This window comes from Alligator sinensis, unplaced genomic scaffold (assembly GCF_000455745.1).
Source record: "Alligator sinensis unplaced genomic scaffold, ASM45574v1 scaffold420_1, whole genome shotgun sequence".
NCBI classification, from domain to species: domain Eukaryota; kingdom Metazoa; phylum Chordata; order Crocodylia; family Alligatoridae; genus Alligator; species Alligator sinensis.
In genome coordinates this window covers 1,399,545-1,416,101 of record NW_005842298.1, presented here as the reverse complement: position 1 = coordinate 1,416,101, position 16,557 = coordinate 1,399,545, and the positions used below count along the sequence as shown (strand labels likewise).

The following is a 16,557-nucleotide window of genomic DNA, read 5'->3' as shown; positions in this document are numbered from 1 at the left end:
CGGGGGGGGGGGGGGGGGGAGGGCAACCACCCAGGGTTCAGTTGCAGCGGGAAGACCGCCTGGCTGCAGTCCGTGGGGCTCCCCCTCCCCTACACCCTAACCTTATGCCAATCTCCGGCAAGTCGTCAGATCTTCTGGGCCGTACCCCCGATGATTTTGTGTTTCTTGAGCTTGATGATCTCCGTAACCCTATTACACCCTCAACACTTCCACCTGGGATGACTCACTCACTTAGCTGTTTGGTTTCAGAAGGGCCTCTGCCTGCCCTAAGCAGTCTCAGACCTGGGACTCTAAATTTAACCAGCAATCAAACAAACAAGGAAGGAAAAGAAAGACGGCACAGAGCTGTCTTGCCTGCATCGCCTCGCCCTACCTCTCAACCCCTCCAAAAGGGGGAAAATGAAAGGAACCAAAACAAACTATAAGTTGGGAAGGACCCGTCTGGTTTCCTCCCCAGCCCTACTGCTAGGATAACAGGGTGTCTTTTCACCCCTAGGATCCCACTGGAGGCTGGCCCATCATCTGGCCAGAGTTGACTGCCGCCCCTCGTCCCGGGTCATTTTTCCCCCTCACCCTGCTGAGCGCATTATGCAGTGCTGCTCTCCTCAAATGCTGTTGTAGACGTTACGCTTCCGACATCCTGCGGTACCTTCTCAAGTGACTGGGCACCTCCTATACTGTGTGCCGGTGCCCAGCCTCCAGCTGTCCTGCTCTGCAGCCTCTTTTGCTGCTCATGGCCATTCCTGCCCGGAGGGAGAGTCTTCTCTGGCTCTCTCGTCCCCCTGAAACACCAACCTTTGTTGGTGCAGAGAGTCTCCTCTGGCTCTCCCATTCCTCTGAAGCTTCCACCTTTGCCAGTGCAGACAGCCGCCTCTGGCTCCTCTGCCTCCTCACCATGCTGATCTTCGCTGACACAGAGAACCCCTGCCGGCTCTCTCTCCCGGAGTATCCCTCACAGTGCATGGCTTGAGAGTCTTCTCTGACTCATCTCCTCTCCTGTGTATTCTGGGCAGTGCCCAGTGTCAGAGACTTCCCTATCTCTGCTCCGCTCCTCCCTCCGGCTTCCCCAGCAGTTTGCTTTAGCCAGTGATTACCAATGATGTCACCGGCCGGTTTCAGCTGGATAAAGACACGGCTTATGACTCGAGCAGATTTGCTTTCTCCCTCCAACTGCATCGCAGGTCCTGTTGCTGCCGGTAAGTAATCTCTTTGCATTATTTTTATATCTTTTCCCTTTTTACCATGTGCTCCCTGCCCCAGGGGGTCCCCGCTTATTGTTTGACGTTCTTTTCCCCATTCTTCCCCAGGACACACTGTATTTTCTGTAACCTAGTTGTGTTCCCCTCCTCACCCCCATCCCTCTTATGTTAGTTTCTCACTCGGATACTCTGTATTTCCCTTATGGCTTTGTCATCTTTTTGGTTCATGATTCTTAACATCTATTAATAAAATGCAATGTGTAGCCACCAATAAAACCACCACAGAAATTTTAGACCCCCTTCTGATTGACAATCAACTGATTGTGGGTCTCAGCCTCAGGACTGCATTGGGACTGGTCCCAGAGCCCAACCATGCAGTTGTCATCAGGCTACATGGAGCAGACCATTCCACATGCAATTAAGGCATGATGGAAACCAGCCACAAAATAATTGGAATAATTATTTTGCAATATTATTTTGGAATATTTTGTGGAATCATTTTGTGGCTGATTTCCCACTTTATTGCACCATTAATTGCATTAACATGTGGCCAGGTTACTATTTAAGATATGAGAAGCTGGTTAATTATGTCTCAAGTGAAACATCTGCCAGTAGCCTATGATTTAAAAGGCAGCTGAAATAAGCAGGTAAGTAATTCTATAGTCACTGCTCCAGAACACCATTTAAATAGGAGGTGATGATATACCTTTGCTCAACTGAACAGAAAACCTTGCATAGATTCAGCTGTCTGCATGAGTCTCTCCCTTATACAAAGTTTAAAATTCTCCCTCAGAAAAGGGAGGATTTTTAAATGTGTAGTGCCAGGAGACAGGACAGCTCAAGCAGGTATCAGTCAGGTATCTTTGTTTCCAAGATGTACATGAGACTACTTTCAAGCAGTTCTGTTTAAAGTGTATTTACTTGTTTCAGTAGAACCTCAAATTGTAGATAATGCGAATAGCAACAGTACAAAAATGTGATTTGAGCAATGTTATTCAGCTATCGTTATGGTTACTCATGATACCCAGCAAACTTATACCACTAAATTTCTAGAAAGTACAGTTATAATAATAAACACTCTGAAGACAAGTATACAGCATCTCTTCTCCCAGTTACATTCAACGAACTAGTCCATCTAACAAACTGGACATTATTCTGTATCACTAGGTAGGCTCATATTTGCCTGCCGAGAAGGAAGTATAGTAAACTCAGGAAGTTAAGTTGCGCTACTTGAAATATTTGAGTTACTGGCTTTCACTTCTGATTTCCCCCGTGCCAATAAAAATAGTGTAATATTTGTAAGAATGCATTCCATCAGTTGGATCATACAGAAAAAGAAAACATTAACTGCTGACTTAGAATGGTATAGAAGTCCAAACTATTTCAAATATTAAGTAATGAATTTTCATTAAAAAAAACATCATGTCCTGCAATAATCCAGGACTGCATGTATTTTAATTAATACAGAAAGCATCAGGACAAGAAAAAGAATATTAACTGCCCCTGGGTAATCTCATTTGTCAAAGTTTAGATGAAGTAATTTTTGAATATGTCCAACATAATTGAAGTAATAGATCTACAGACTTCATCTTATCTTTTGCTTCAGTTGCTCTTTCCCACTTTTAAATATGCAGAGAAGCAACAACAACAACAAAAAATATAAGGCATTTGTAATTAGGATCAGTAACTCCAAGAGTAATATGTTAGTTCTACCCAATTGTCTACTAGGAAAGCCAATCTACGGAGTTCAACAGAAAAGGTCCATTTTATGCAGCAGCATAAGTAAGGCACTAACCCCAGGCACTAACTTGGGGTGAGAGGGGTGCTGAGGTTCAGAAATCTGTCACTGCTGCTACCAGACAGGTGTTGTTGCCCAAGCCAGCAACCCTGCTGCAGACACTTCCCTGTGCATCGTTGCTTCCCAGGGCATAAAACTGCCAATTTTTATCTCTGGTTACCCAAAGGAACTAAAAAAATATGTCAAGCTTTAGTTTTTATAGCTCATCCTTCTCTCCATGCTATGATGAAACAGAAACTTGCATCAGCAGAGTCAATTTGGTAGATTTCTGTTTAAGAATAATGCAGCAATACCTCAAATAATGAGAATCTCCTAGGGCAAAAAGTACTTGTTATTGAGATCTTGCTGAACATCTGGCAATGAAGCCAAGGTTAGCTTCAATTAAGTCAAGAATGCTTAATGTGACTAGAGGAGGAGGAGAAAAATCTGTGGAATATGAAATCTTCAGGTCTGGTAAAGAGGATGAAATTAAAGGGATAGATTATTAAGGCTAGGGACAGAAGTTACACACAAACTGATTTAAGTGATCAGAAACTAAGTATCAGACTTAACTGATTTGGCTCAAACCAGTTTATGCAATGTCTGTCCCAGACCCCTTGCTGGTTTAAGTTAAATCAGAGACCCCCAGCATCCCAGCGTGCTCTGTGGGCTGGGCTCTGCTCCAGAGAGATGGGTTGGCCCCTCCAGTCTGCTCTCTAGCCAGAGCAGAGGTGAGACATAGCCAGATGCTGGCCTGCCATGGCTCCTGAGGCAAATTCTTCCCTCTATCCCCTCCCGCTCAACTGGCAAACCCTGTGGACTGCAGCTGGGGTTACCAGCCCCCGCCACACCTCCACAGTTTTCCTGCAGCTTGCAGCTAGGCAGAGATGGAATTAATTCATCCCTCTGTCTAGCTTGCCTGCAGCCAGGGAGGTGATCAATTCCACACTGATCCTAGAGTGGGGGAGGGAGGCAAGCTAATGCCCTGTAAATACCTGACAATCATCACACATGTGCTGGAGACGGAGTTAGGGGAAGCTGCAGACAGCTTCTAGATGAAAGTTGCATACCAAAGTATGCAGAGAGCTACATTTACATTATAAAGTGGAACCTGTAAAACTTAAACAAAGTCTTTCTGAATGCTTGGCTGTAAGGAGACACTCTGCCCTCAGGATTAGTAAGGCAAATGTAAAGTTTTCACTTGTCTTCCTGCTTTACATTTTAAGTTAGACTAAGTTGTGTATGCGGTGTTTTACTGGGCTGTATCTTAGCTTAGGCGAAGATTTTTGGTAGGTCCCTGCTGTAGCCTTGCAAATTGCTGTCTTCAATACATGCTTGCTTCAGAAAAAGGACTTTTTTCCCCATCCCCACACCTCACTTTGGCAGCAGCTCCCCCCTCCAGCCCCAGGCTGGTGGCTAGCATCCTGTGTGTCCAGCTGGTGCCTGGCCACACCCTCTTCACTCCAGCAGGGAGGGGCGAGAACCTTGGAGGGAGTCTCTCTTCCCACCCCTTTTGGCAGTGGCTGGCAGGCATGCTCTAGCATTCCCCAGCTTCTGGCTTGAGCCACTGCAGGCATGTTTCTGCATTTCCTGATTTAACAGAGAATGTCTGTCTAGTTATTAATCAGTTTAAGCTGCACAGCTTAAACTAACCTGCAAAGAGTGAATCAATTCAGGCTCAGGCTTTTTTATGTCTGTGTGGTGGGCCACTAGGGGGTGCTCCTGCATTGAGCCACCCACCTCACTGTGCCTGACCAGCTTCCAGGCTCCAAGTGCCTCCCTGGGGGCACCTCATATCTGGCCAACCCCCTTCCTGGAGCACACCCACTAGTCTGGGGATACAGCTGCCACCACCCAGGGATGGGCTTAATTCTGGCTCTGCGTCCCCTGGGAAACAGACCTAGTAGCCCTCAAGGGTACTTGACTCACTTCAAGAACTTGGGGTGCTTCCCTCAGTTGGAAGCACAAGTAGTGGTCTCCCTTAGTCAGCTGAACCAAGGGGACCCCAAGGCATAATCTAGATCCACTCCCAATAAGTCTCCCACGCTAGGTACAAAGGAAAACTTTATTGGTTACAAGGAGTAGGGTTGGAATAGGGTACAGAGTTTAGTATCAGAGAAATCCCATAGAGCAAACAGGGTGGCTGGAGTAACCTTTGATCATTCATCTGAGTTACTGCAAGCTATATATCTAGTTAGATCTCAGGTAGCTTACTTACAAGTATCATCCAGAGGCAGGTGCAGATTCCCTCTGGAGGCAGGCAGTTCCTTGATCCCGAGTTTTGAGAGAGAGAAAGAGAGAGAGAGAGAGAGAGAGAGCGAGCAAGCAAGTTTCAGATGGTCCAGCTCCTCTCTCTTTCTGAGTTTCCCTCATGGCTGCTGCCCCTTCCTCCTGGGCAGTCCTTAACTTATATAGCCCTTATGACCTCATTTACCTGGTTCAATGGAGGTCAGCACATGTTGGCTGTCAGCCAACCAATTTGAAATGCAGCACTGGTTGCTGGGCAGACTGGCAGTCACTAGCCCACCAAAGAGCCCAAGCCCCTCACCCAGGTATGTGATGCCAGTCACATCAGCAGAGGGAGCAGGTTTGCCCCCTCCCTCAGGAATGTATCCAGCTCAGTTCAAGTTACCTAAAGAGCCAGGGTAAGGTGTATACCCCCTGCAGGGCCCATACTAACCAAGTTGTCACAGAACAGAGTTTTTGGGGAGAAACAGAGGTGGCCTTCTGCCACAGTCTGTCCCTAGCCTAAGGGCACAGACAGAAGTACAGCTTCCTGCTGTACCTCAGAATACTTTGCAGGAAATATTCTGAGTTACAACAATCCTCTGGACTAAACGGAAGTTCACTGTTGGTTCCAGGGGTGTGGAGGGGGGCAGAGTAGAATCTAGCTGCTGGTTGCGAACTGGCATCTGGTTTCTACGAGCAATAGACCCTCCTCCCTGTGAGGCTGTAAAGTTTTCAGAATAGGAGTGGGAGAAGAGAGCACAGGGAGCTCACTATGGGGTTTCCCAGCTAGTGCTGGAGGTGGGGTGGGTGAATTGGAGCCCCCCCCCCCACACACACACACACACCTCTGGGGAGCTCCAATATACCCACTCCACCCTCCAGTATGGGCTTGAAAAACCCCAGACTGAACTCCCTCCGCTCCTTTCCCCACTCCTATTCTGAAAGCAGCGACAGGCTGGGAGGCAGTGCAGACAAGTTACAGAAGATGCCATTTTTTTGAAACAGCTTCATCTGACCCTTCATGTGATGATGTTCTGTTTTTCACCTTATCGGCCATTTTTTGAAGCAGTCTGCAGCTGTGCACCTGTGTTTGGTCATGACTATTGACCACTTTCTGTGGCAAGATCAGGCAAAAATTGTCACTTCTGTCTGCACCCTAAAAGTAACACTGCTGAAAAATCAATTTGAGCACATTTGAGATTTCTATGTTTTGCAGAAACCAATTTAAGAGATTAACACTTTTTGATAAAATTAACATTTACCTCACAGAGAAGAAATCTAAAAAATGTGTAATTGTTAAAATGATCAAGTTGTAATTAGAATTGAAGTAATTTAATATTTTTAACAGCTAAGTTGTGGGCAATATCCAATGAACCTTGAAACAAGGTTCTTTCCAAAGGAAATCTTTTACATATAGAGGGGTTATTTCCAGCCAAAATATCAAGTTTGGGAAAATGTTGTAGTAAGGATAATATGCAAGTAGCTTTACTTGTATATTGGTTTTACTGGTGTGTGTAGTAAACTCAGGAGCAAGAACTAACGTTTGAATTCTAGTGCTGCTCATGTGTCTGTGCAAGAGTTGGAACAGCTATACAAGCACTGACTAAACATAGATGAAAAGTTCTAAGTTGTCCATATGATTCTGATCCTAAAGGGACTTGTCAACATTAACCAAATAAGAAACTGAACTGATGGGGACCTCTACAAAACAGTCCAAATTTGTATGCCCATGTTAACATGAGATATGGGGATAACAGTTTTAAAAAAGATGGCCACATAAATATTGTTGCCCTATATTACCAATCCATACTTGCCCTATGCATTCAGTCATTTGATTGATAAACTATGGTTTTGTGGAATGAGTACTTATCAGCAACTATTTTTGTGACAGAAAATGTCATATTAAATGGACAGATTCATGGCTTGAACTATAAAGACTGTAGTATATTCAGAAAGTCTGACTCCCTTATCCACTCAAGAAAAATGGCTGAGCTGCTCTTGGATAAATAGACTAAATCCCTCTGGGCCTGCTGCAGTTCACTCATGTCTTACAGCTTACACTTGGTTTAGATTACTCAACAGGGTTTATTTCCTATGAGTTTCTTTTGTGTATAAAATGAATCTATAGTATACTACAGGACAATGTTTCAAGTCAAGCTTTCCATAGAGGCTATAACATCCTCTCTAAAATGTAAAGCTCACTTAAAATACATAGAGATTTTTTTCCCCTTAACTATGCAAAAAGTTAATATAAATAATTGAGTTAAAAAGACTTATTGCTGGACAGGAGCATGGGAGATTCAGAAAGACAATTCACCCATTGTCAGATATAATAAAACTGAAAGGCTCTGAATGCCTTTGAAGGCTTCAGCAAACTATACAGACCCTTTCTTGGTGTTTAGCTTTAAAAGTAACTCAATATAAAATGAACATCTGCTGAAATTTCACTCCTGAGCTCGTCTGTCCCTAGGATTTCCTTCCAGCCACACACGAGCTCCAGCTGCTTAGTTTTCCATTATCTTAAGATAGGAGGCCTTCCCTAGTTCTTTTAAGTGGAAGCAACTGTAACCTGTTTTTAGTATCTCTCACCAGTTAAATTCCCCAGTTCCTAATCAGGGATCCAAATACCTGAGCTTAGCATGACTCAGAAAATGCCTACTTCACTTCCACAGTCTTAGCGATGAATCTTAAATGGGTTCCCTCACCATTCCTGTTGGGTTGCACTCAAGTAGCAGTAGCCCACCTTGGCCTGCATCTATGTAAGCCACTGGTGAGCCAGTTAGAAAAAAAAATGTATAACACAGACTGGGCAATGAATGCCTCCACCATAATGTTGATCTTCTGAGGTAAGAGGCCAAGCAAACCAACATTACCTTACCTGTGACGGTCACCATCGGGCAGCCCCCACAGAACATCCAAACATGGAATTCTGTGTCCCCCTCTTTATTCAGTAACTACAGGCATAGACAGAGAAAGACCAAATACAATCCCAAAGTAAGCTATTTTTAATATGTGGTATGAAAGGTTTCTATAGCTGAATTGTACAGGCTAAACTGCAAGGTTCTGTGTTGCCTAAGATTCTGCCAAAACAGAGGCAAACTAAATGAAGATATTTTCCTTTAACACTAGCAAGTGTAGGAGTAGTCTGACCATGGACTCCCAGTTTTAAATGTAAAAGTCAACTCTTTACCATGTGCTGGAATACAAACAGTAGAATGTTTTGCATATTTCCTAGTTCTAGTTTCTGCAAGTTTGAGACAAAAAAACAGCCTAGCCCTAAAAACACTGGGATAAAGAGTCCAAGAGCTGAGACTATTTTTACTAAAGTGTGATAACTTTGTCTTATTATCTTGATAATGTTTGGAAGAACTATCCGATATATGTTGTATCAAAGATGTGCATAACCAGGGGTGCTGAGAGAGCCTGTAGGAAGGGAGAAAGGAATAAATTGATTAAGTCCAGGTGAATCTTGCCACTCCGTGTGCATTCATGAATATGACAATTTAAAACTCCTAGAAATAAACATAAGTGATTTTGTCCTACCTGTTTCTCCATGAGAATGACTCGGCCCAGGAGTTGATCTTCAAGACCTTTCATAGTCACAGTAAAATCAATGATGGAGGTGCGAGCACTTATTTCAGGAGTGTATGCTGGATTTGGTAGCTTGGTGGTGATGTAAAGTCTGAAGCCATTCATGATATCTGTTTCTTTATCACCAACTTTTACCTTAATGGGAATAACAATATTATGTTACAAATATTTAAGATTACAATCCCCAATGCCCTCTGGCATATGCAAATAGCAAGGACCATATTCTTGATAGATGTTTAAAAACGTTCCTATTAACCTTTTTCCTATCCTATGTAACTGAGTAACAATTAAAACTAACACTAATTAAAGAATGATGCAAAGGCAACATCCCAGCAATATTTCTAAGTACTCATTCACAACTTGTCTGATTCTGGGTAACTGCTGACTAATGATGCGTGCAACATTGCACAACAGCAGAACAGGAGAACAGGAACGGGAGATTTTTGTTTTCATTTATAATGATAGCATCCCAGGCTAATAAAAGAGGAAATATACAGGCTTAGTATCTTAGATAGACTTGTGTTTGGATTTGTGACCATCAGAGCTGCACAGAAGTAGCAGTATTTCTGCACTAGACGGCATTCTTTTACAGGTTTCCACTGCAAACACCTTTTACCTTGTATGTGGAACCTGTTTTGATGAAGTTTTTCTCCAAAATATTATCTAATGCTGGATCAAGCTCTTCCCCAACATCTTCAATCAGCAGTGGCCTTCCAAGAGACAGGCTGTCTTCTAAGTGGTTTCTGAAGTACTTGTGATTCAGGGATGTGATCTAAAAATGTAACCACAGAGCCAGGTCATTATGTTATATTTAGTGATCTGCACTAGATTTTAGACAATACTCTTTTGGCACATTTGCTACTACATTATGTTACTAAAGGAGGCATTAGCAGAATTTCAGAATTAAAAGAAAAGGATGATCTCCAGAGCAGCTGAGCACTAGCATAACTGTTTCCATTGAAGGCATCAGTAAAACTTCTGTGTACATCAATGGGGACTAATTGTAACATGTAACAGCGCTCTGCATTTGATACTAACTTTATTGCAACAATACTGCATTTGATACTAACTTTGTCTAAACGAAGCGTTTTTCACAGCAGAGACCATATGGCAGCAACTTTTCATGCCTACCTAATCAATTATACGATGGAGAACTCCCTACTTGAGAGCACGGAGGCGGAAAGGGATCTTGGTGTCATTATTGACTCCAAGATGAACGTGGGCCGACAATGCGAGGTCATGGTTGGCAGGGCTAACCGGACCTTGTCGTGCATCCACAGGTGCATCTCGAGTAGAGCCAGGGAGGTGATCCTCCCCCTCTATGCGACGCTGGTCAGGCCGCAGCTGGAGTATTGTGTCCAGTTCTGTGCGCCCCATTTCAGGAGGGATGTGGACAACATGGAGAGGGTCCAGAGGAGGGCCACCCGCATGATCCGGGGACAACAGGGCAGACCCTACAGTGAGAGACTGCGGGACCTGAACCTATTCAGCCTCCACAAGAGAAGGCTGAGGGGGGACCTGGTGACCGTCTATAAACTCACTAGGGGGAACCAGAAGGGTTTGGGGGAGACGCTGTTTCCCCTAGCCCCCGCTGTCATTTGAATCCCGTTTTTTGTTTAGGGTTCTTTTGTTGTTCTCCCGCCCTGGCGGGGGGTCGGGCTAGAAGATCTATTAGGTCCCTTCCGACCCTAAAACTATGAAACTATGAATTCAGTAACACTTTCTTAATGTGACTAGCTGTGCTTTTGGTAACGAACAAGTTCCGATGCAATCGTTATGAAAGCATGAGAATCAAAGACTTCAGGTACCAGTTACTGTACATCAATTATGCTCAGAAGAAGCTCTCCTTAAACATCTTGACAGCTACTTCATTACCAGGGATCTTGGTTTTCTCCGTTTAAAAGTTGCAAATTCTCTGATTAAAAACACTCAAATCCAGTGTTTTTCCACGATTAAAATGAAATGCCACATATATATAAGTATCAATTGAACACAATGGTTAATTGATATATTTACAATTTTAAAGCAATTTGGAAGCCCACCAGTGCCTTAATCATTATAATAAAGTAAATTCTAAATACCTATATACCTATATATTCTAAATACCTAAATTCTAAATAAATTTTGGGGGTTTTTTATCATGGAAAATCAGACCTCCCCCTGCCCCCTTTTCTTACCAGGGTGTGGGTCTAGCTGTGACTTCCTCCCCCAGCCATCACCACCACTGTTTTGTGGTGCTGAGCAGCCCTGATATGCTAGTGCCCAGTCCATACCATTGCAGCTCACTCCTGATCCACAGCCCCCCAAGCCCTGCTGGTGCCTCTTATTCCCCACCCACAGTCCCCTGACCCTGCTGGTGCCCCTCACTCCCCAACCACAGCCCCCCAGCCCTGCTAGTGCCCTTCATACCCCACCTGCAGCCCCCCATCCCCATCAACCCTGCTAGAGGGGGTCCCCAGCTGACAGGGCTATAGGACCAGGGACCTAGGTCCACAGACCTGTGCCCCCCCCTCCCCTCTCCCCAGCAGCACCCAAGCCCTGGCTGCTGCTTGCAAAGAGGTGGCAGCTGCTGCAGCAGAGCACAGAACCCAGCCTCCCCTCCCCCACAGACAGCACAGCTAGTATGGAGCCCATGGCAGGAGACAGGTGCAGGCTCGGGCTCCCTTTCCCATTGCCATCCCCCTGGGGCCTCTGTGGCCCAGTGGTCAGGACCCATCCTGGGAGGGCAGAGCAAGGCTGGGCAGGGAAGCTCAGTACCACCACCATGGCTCTCTCCACCCAGAACCCTACAGCAGTGCATTCTGGCCCTAGGCCCCAAGTCCTACACAGCACCCAGGCTGGGCAAACAACCCCAGCCCTGCCCAACTCCCTCCCTCACTATGGGGGCCTCAATTTCTCCCCCTATCCATATACCAGACTTACCGGTGGGAGCTGCTCTCCAGGCTGCCTGGCAGCCATGTGCATGTGTACATGCACATGGTGCCACCTACCTGAATGCCCTCCACCTGCTCCCCCCAGCTCCTTGCAGGCTGAAACTCTGCAGCCTGCAAAGGGAAAGCCATTTTTTCCTGCACTTTTCTCCTAAAATTGAGCAAATCAGGGTTTTACCGCATTTTTCCATGGAGAACAAAAAACTTAGTTCATGACTCTCCTTTAAAGATCCCACTTCACATTTCGCTTCCTGGCAATATTCTCCCTTTTCTATTTTTTTCATCTGTCCTATGTAGATTCTTGTCTTACACTAAGGTACCATAAGTTCTTTGGGGTTGGGGCCATCCTGTGTTTGTAAAGAAGGGGACATCAGCCCCTGAGTAGGGATGAGAAGGTAAAACAAAAACGTATTAACTGTTCACTTCATCTTCAAAAGGAGACTGAATAACATTGCTGTCTGCTGCCTTCCTTAATATGAAGTAGTTTGCACGCTGTGCTGAAGGCTTTCTTTCATGGCATCCAGAAGGACTAGGTAGGTTCCCCACATCCTTTAGCAGAGGCCTGTTATCTTAACACTAATGGCCATTTTTTTTCAACTGGCTTCTACTTCTGAGTAAGTACACTGGAAACAACTTTTGTCACTGAAAACTTACCAGAATTCAGAACTCCGAGGGAGAATTTAGGTCCCACTGGGCACACCTACACAAGACACTAGAAGCACAGTAGACTAATTGTACTGTGCATTAGCGCAGCAGGCAAAAAGTGTGCTAATGTGCAGTAAAATGAGTCTACTGTGCATTCATGCCACAAAAAAAAGTGTGCACTAGTGCTACTACTGCACAGTAGCATTGATTACAGTACATTAAGATAGTATCTGTTATTACAAGTACTAAGCTTCATGCATCATAATTACGGCACATTAATGAACGTTCAGATTCACCCATTCAGTCCTAAACATAGTTAAGTTATGGTGGCAGAATACGTCAGATTAGGCAAAAAGCACAATAAACCCATTATCTAGCCAAATATTTTGGCAGCTAAGTAAGACTTACTAAAGAGTCAACACTTGTTTGGAATCATTTAGACAGGGACTAATTTGCCCTGAGCAGGGCTTGGACTAGATGACCTCCTGAAGTCCTTCACAGGCTTATTGTTCTAAAGTAACAGGTGCTTCTAATTTACCTGAAGTTCATTTTTGGTTTCCTTATTCCTAATCCAGATTTTGCCCTGAGTTTGTGGATCAATTAACAAAGGATATCGAGATGCTTTAGTTACAATAATCCCATTCTGTATGGACAAGTCATCATTTGGCAATCCTTGTAGGTTCCATTCACTGACAGTTGGAGCATCAATTAACATCCCTGTAAGGTTCAGGATGTTGCCAAATGGGATTTTCCGGGTTTTCATTTCCTTTTGCCAGTCATTTAGTAACAGGTTGCGAAACTGTTGATTAAAAGGGCCAGAGTAGGATAGGAAAGCTGTAGCCAATAACACATCCCCTAAAATAAGCATAGAAGAAAAATCAAAACTTTACCAACACTGAATTTTTGAAGATTTTTCCATTCTTAGAGAAAGAATGTTGATAGTTTAAAGGCTCAATGAGAATTAAACAATAATTTCCTGTTAACCATTGCTATATTTATTTCTTCCTACCAGTAGAAATTCTAGGAAAACAAAATGAGGTGGGTCATCATACATACAACACAAATTTAAAAACACTACCGCCCCCAAGACAGCTATCCAGCTTATTCAAGCACTACCATTTTACAACTATGAGAAACAGCAAGAGGTAATTATTTTCAAATGCATGCTTATGTTTTAATATCTATTAATTAATTCATATTAATGCTATAACAAATATTTGTGATTAGATATTTCAATGTTTTATTATTATATTTCTATGGTTATGCTTTTAATGTTAATCAATTAATTACTATTAATGCTGTGATAATTATCTGTAACATTCTTTCAATGGTCAACACTACAAATAAAAGCTATGATGTATAGGTTTCGTAAATAAAAATATTTCTAAACTTCCAAATGGACTTATTCTTTACATTTTGTTACACCTTAGAAGTAATTTTCATCATTGCAAAAATTAAGCATTTTTAAATAATACCTGAAATGTTACTTACTGTAGCTTTACTTATACAAAGTATTAGTGAATAATACAAAAACACTGTATCCAAAAAATAAACAAACACTACAGGCATGGGGAGATCACATTCATATCCATGATCTCTCTCTGCTTCAAGCACAAGACTTCACACAACTTCAGCAACAATAACTTTGCTGCCCTTTTTATAATCATTGTTATCTTGTCAGCTGCTGCTGCCCACAAGCCTTAGCAATACTATACTCCCTCACCTTCCTCAGCAGGGATGATAAAGTGTTGAGTTACTATCTTATATACTCTATCATATATTTTGTACTTGTACTAAGTCTACCTTGCTTTACAGTACCTTTTACCAAGAATGGAGTATGTTCTGAAGTAAATTTATTATCCTGAGTTTGGCAATTAAGGATGGATGTAGATGACACGATATTTCCCATTTATGCTGATGCAACAGCATTTGAGTTTGCATGATATGGGATTTCCCACTGCTCTAAAGTGTGTTAGGCGCCTTAAAACTAACACTACCCAGAGATGTGTTATTTTGTTATTATGTGTTAAGCTGCCCTGGTTATGGAATTGTTTCATGCACACAGCCATTGACTCAAAGACTTGTAATTAATCCCCTTCACCAGCAAGTGGTGTTGTGTTCCTGCCTCTACCCAGTAGGTGCCACTGTGGGTTCTTGGTTTTGTTTTTTGGTTTGTTTGGTGTTTTGTTTTGTTTTTTTTTTTGGGGGGGTGGTCACTCATTACTCCCCCCACCCCTCCCCGCACACAGGGGCTACAGCCAGGTGAGCTGTAGCTACAGAATGGCAGAAGATGGTTATGTACCCCCAGAGGAGGGTTATTATGTAACCCAACTGGAACCCTAAGTAGTATACTACACGCTCTTAATTTGTCCTCCCCCCACCTATAGTCCTCCTGCACCCCACCCATGTACCCTCCACCTGCCCCCCCTCCACCCATGCACCCCCGCATGTGCACCCACTGCAGTGGGCACAGCTTCAAAAGGACAGCACCAGCAGGATCCCTGGACAGGCAAGTGTTTTGCAACCGATTTGAAACTTTGGAGTCAGTGGCTACAGGACTTCCTTCAATATTTCAAATGTTCTGGGCTTCACATTCCATTTCAGAAACACATTGAAAGCAGGATTTTGGCTGCCAGACCCACCAGCCATTGTATGTCTCATCTTGGGTCGTATTTAGGTAATATGTCCCAAAGAGCTTGGTGGGGAGAGTTGGAGGGCCAAGAGTCTATATTTTTGACTGCTCCAAACCCCACTCTTCTCCTTTCTCCCTGCAGAAAAACTTTCATGGGCAGAAATCTCCAGGGACGGGGACAAGCATCGATTAACCAAAATAAAAGAACAGTAAAGAAAATTTTCAGCCCTGTCCAGAGTTGTACATAGTTTTTACATATTTTTCATAGTACTATTTTATAGTATTTTTTTTTACAATTGTTTACATTTTATTTGTTTTTGTCTTTATGTATTTCTGTATAAATATATTTTTATTTTATATTGTAAAGGTGCTGGAGGGAGGAAAAATCCCCACTTTGTATATTATTTCTGTCATTATTTTAAATAATAAGCATTGAATAATTTAATTCCTTTTTCAACAACACCTTTATTTTATACAAAAAAAATGCACCACACCTGCCTTTTCTAATGAATAAAATGTTTCATTTTTGCTCCCTAAAATGTGTGATGTTTACTATGATAGGCAACATTGGGGCTCGAGCGTATAAGTGCATACTTGTATTAAAAAAAAAAAAAAAAAAAAAAAAAATGCACCCACCCACAGCAGCAAGCAGGTAGGAAAGATAAAGCAGCAATCTGCAAAACTTCTCCAGGCATGAACCTCCCTCAGAAAGTCTTAACTTTAGCAAGCCTTTGCATTACAATGCATTTCATATACATGAAAGGGAGGGAAAGTTTAACATCTGCTCCCAAGAGAGGGGGGAGGGAAAGTTTAACATCTGCTGCCACTACTCCAAAATAGCTTTTTTCATTGCAGATTGTACTGACTGTTATGGGGGTGCAATGCAAAAATGGGGGGTTTTTTCAATGCTTTCTTGAAAAAGGTCCTGCCAGGGCTCTACACAGGGTATTGGGATGTCCTCATCAGCAACCTCAGGGAGCCTGATTAAAATCAGCTGGCAATTTGCCAAGGTCAGGGTTTCAAAAAGCACTCTGCTCCCTAGTAAGAGAGCCCAGAAGTCTTATCCAGCAGATGGCTACCACAGCTCAGCAGTAGCTCTTTTAAAGACAATCCATATACATTATTGACTCACCTAGAGGAGATGACAACCAATCTGAAATATGGGCCCTGAGCAGCTTTTTGTGTGCTGCCTGGAAACCTACGGCCCTCTGCCCCACCCCCACCCCCTTTCCTGGCAGACAGCTCCAAACCACTCCCCCGCTCCCAGGTCCATGTCCTAAAATCAAGCAGGCACAATTACAAATCAGCAATTTTTGTTCATCTTTTTTTCCCCACAGTAAATTCAATAAAACCACAATACAGCTTAAACAGTGTACACAATTTTGTTTTAATCAGCAATGCCATTGGTACACAAGAGGTGAATACATTTTTTTCTAAAGATATTACAGTGATTACCAGCAAACAGGGATTTCGGAAAAACTGTTAAGCGGCCCCATTCATTACACTCAAACTGTCCCTTTAATATGCCCTTCACATTTCCCTCAGTATTACTAC

General features: G+C 43.3%; 1 protein-coding gene across 1 annotated transcript in view; it reads right to left on the bottom strand.

Moving 5' to 3' along the window:
- DNAH5 (dynein axonemal heavy chain 5) overlaps positions 1-16,557 on the bottom strand; it is a 291,360-nt gene that overhangs the window by 39,494 nt on the left and 235,309 nt on the right. The window contains exons 63-65 of the mRNA XM_025209635.1: positions 12,910-13,226; positions 9,413-9,568; positions 8,749-8,931 (exon numbers count right to left, since the gene is read on the bottom strand). Coding sequence (XP_025065420.1) covers positions 8,749-8,931; positions 9,413-9,568; positions 12,910-13,226 — 656 coding nt within the window. The remainder of the gene's footprint in view (positions 1-8,748; positions 8,932-9,412; positions 9,569-12,909; positions 13,227-16,557) is intronic.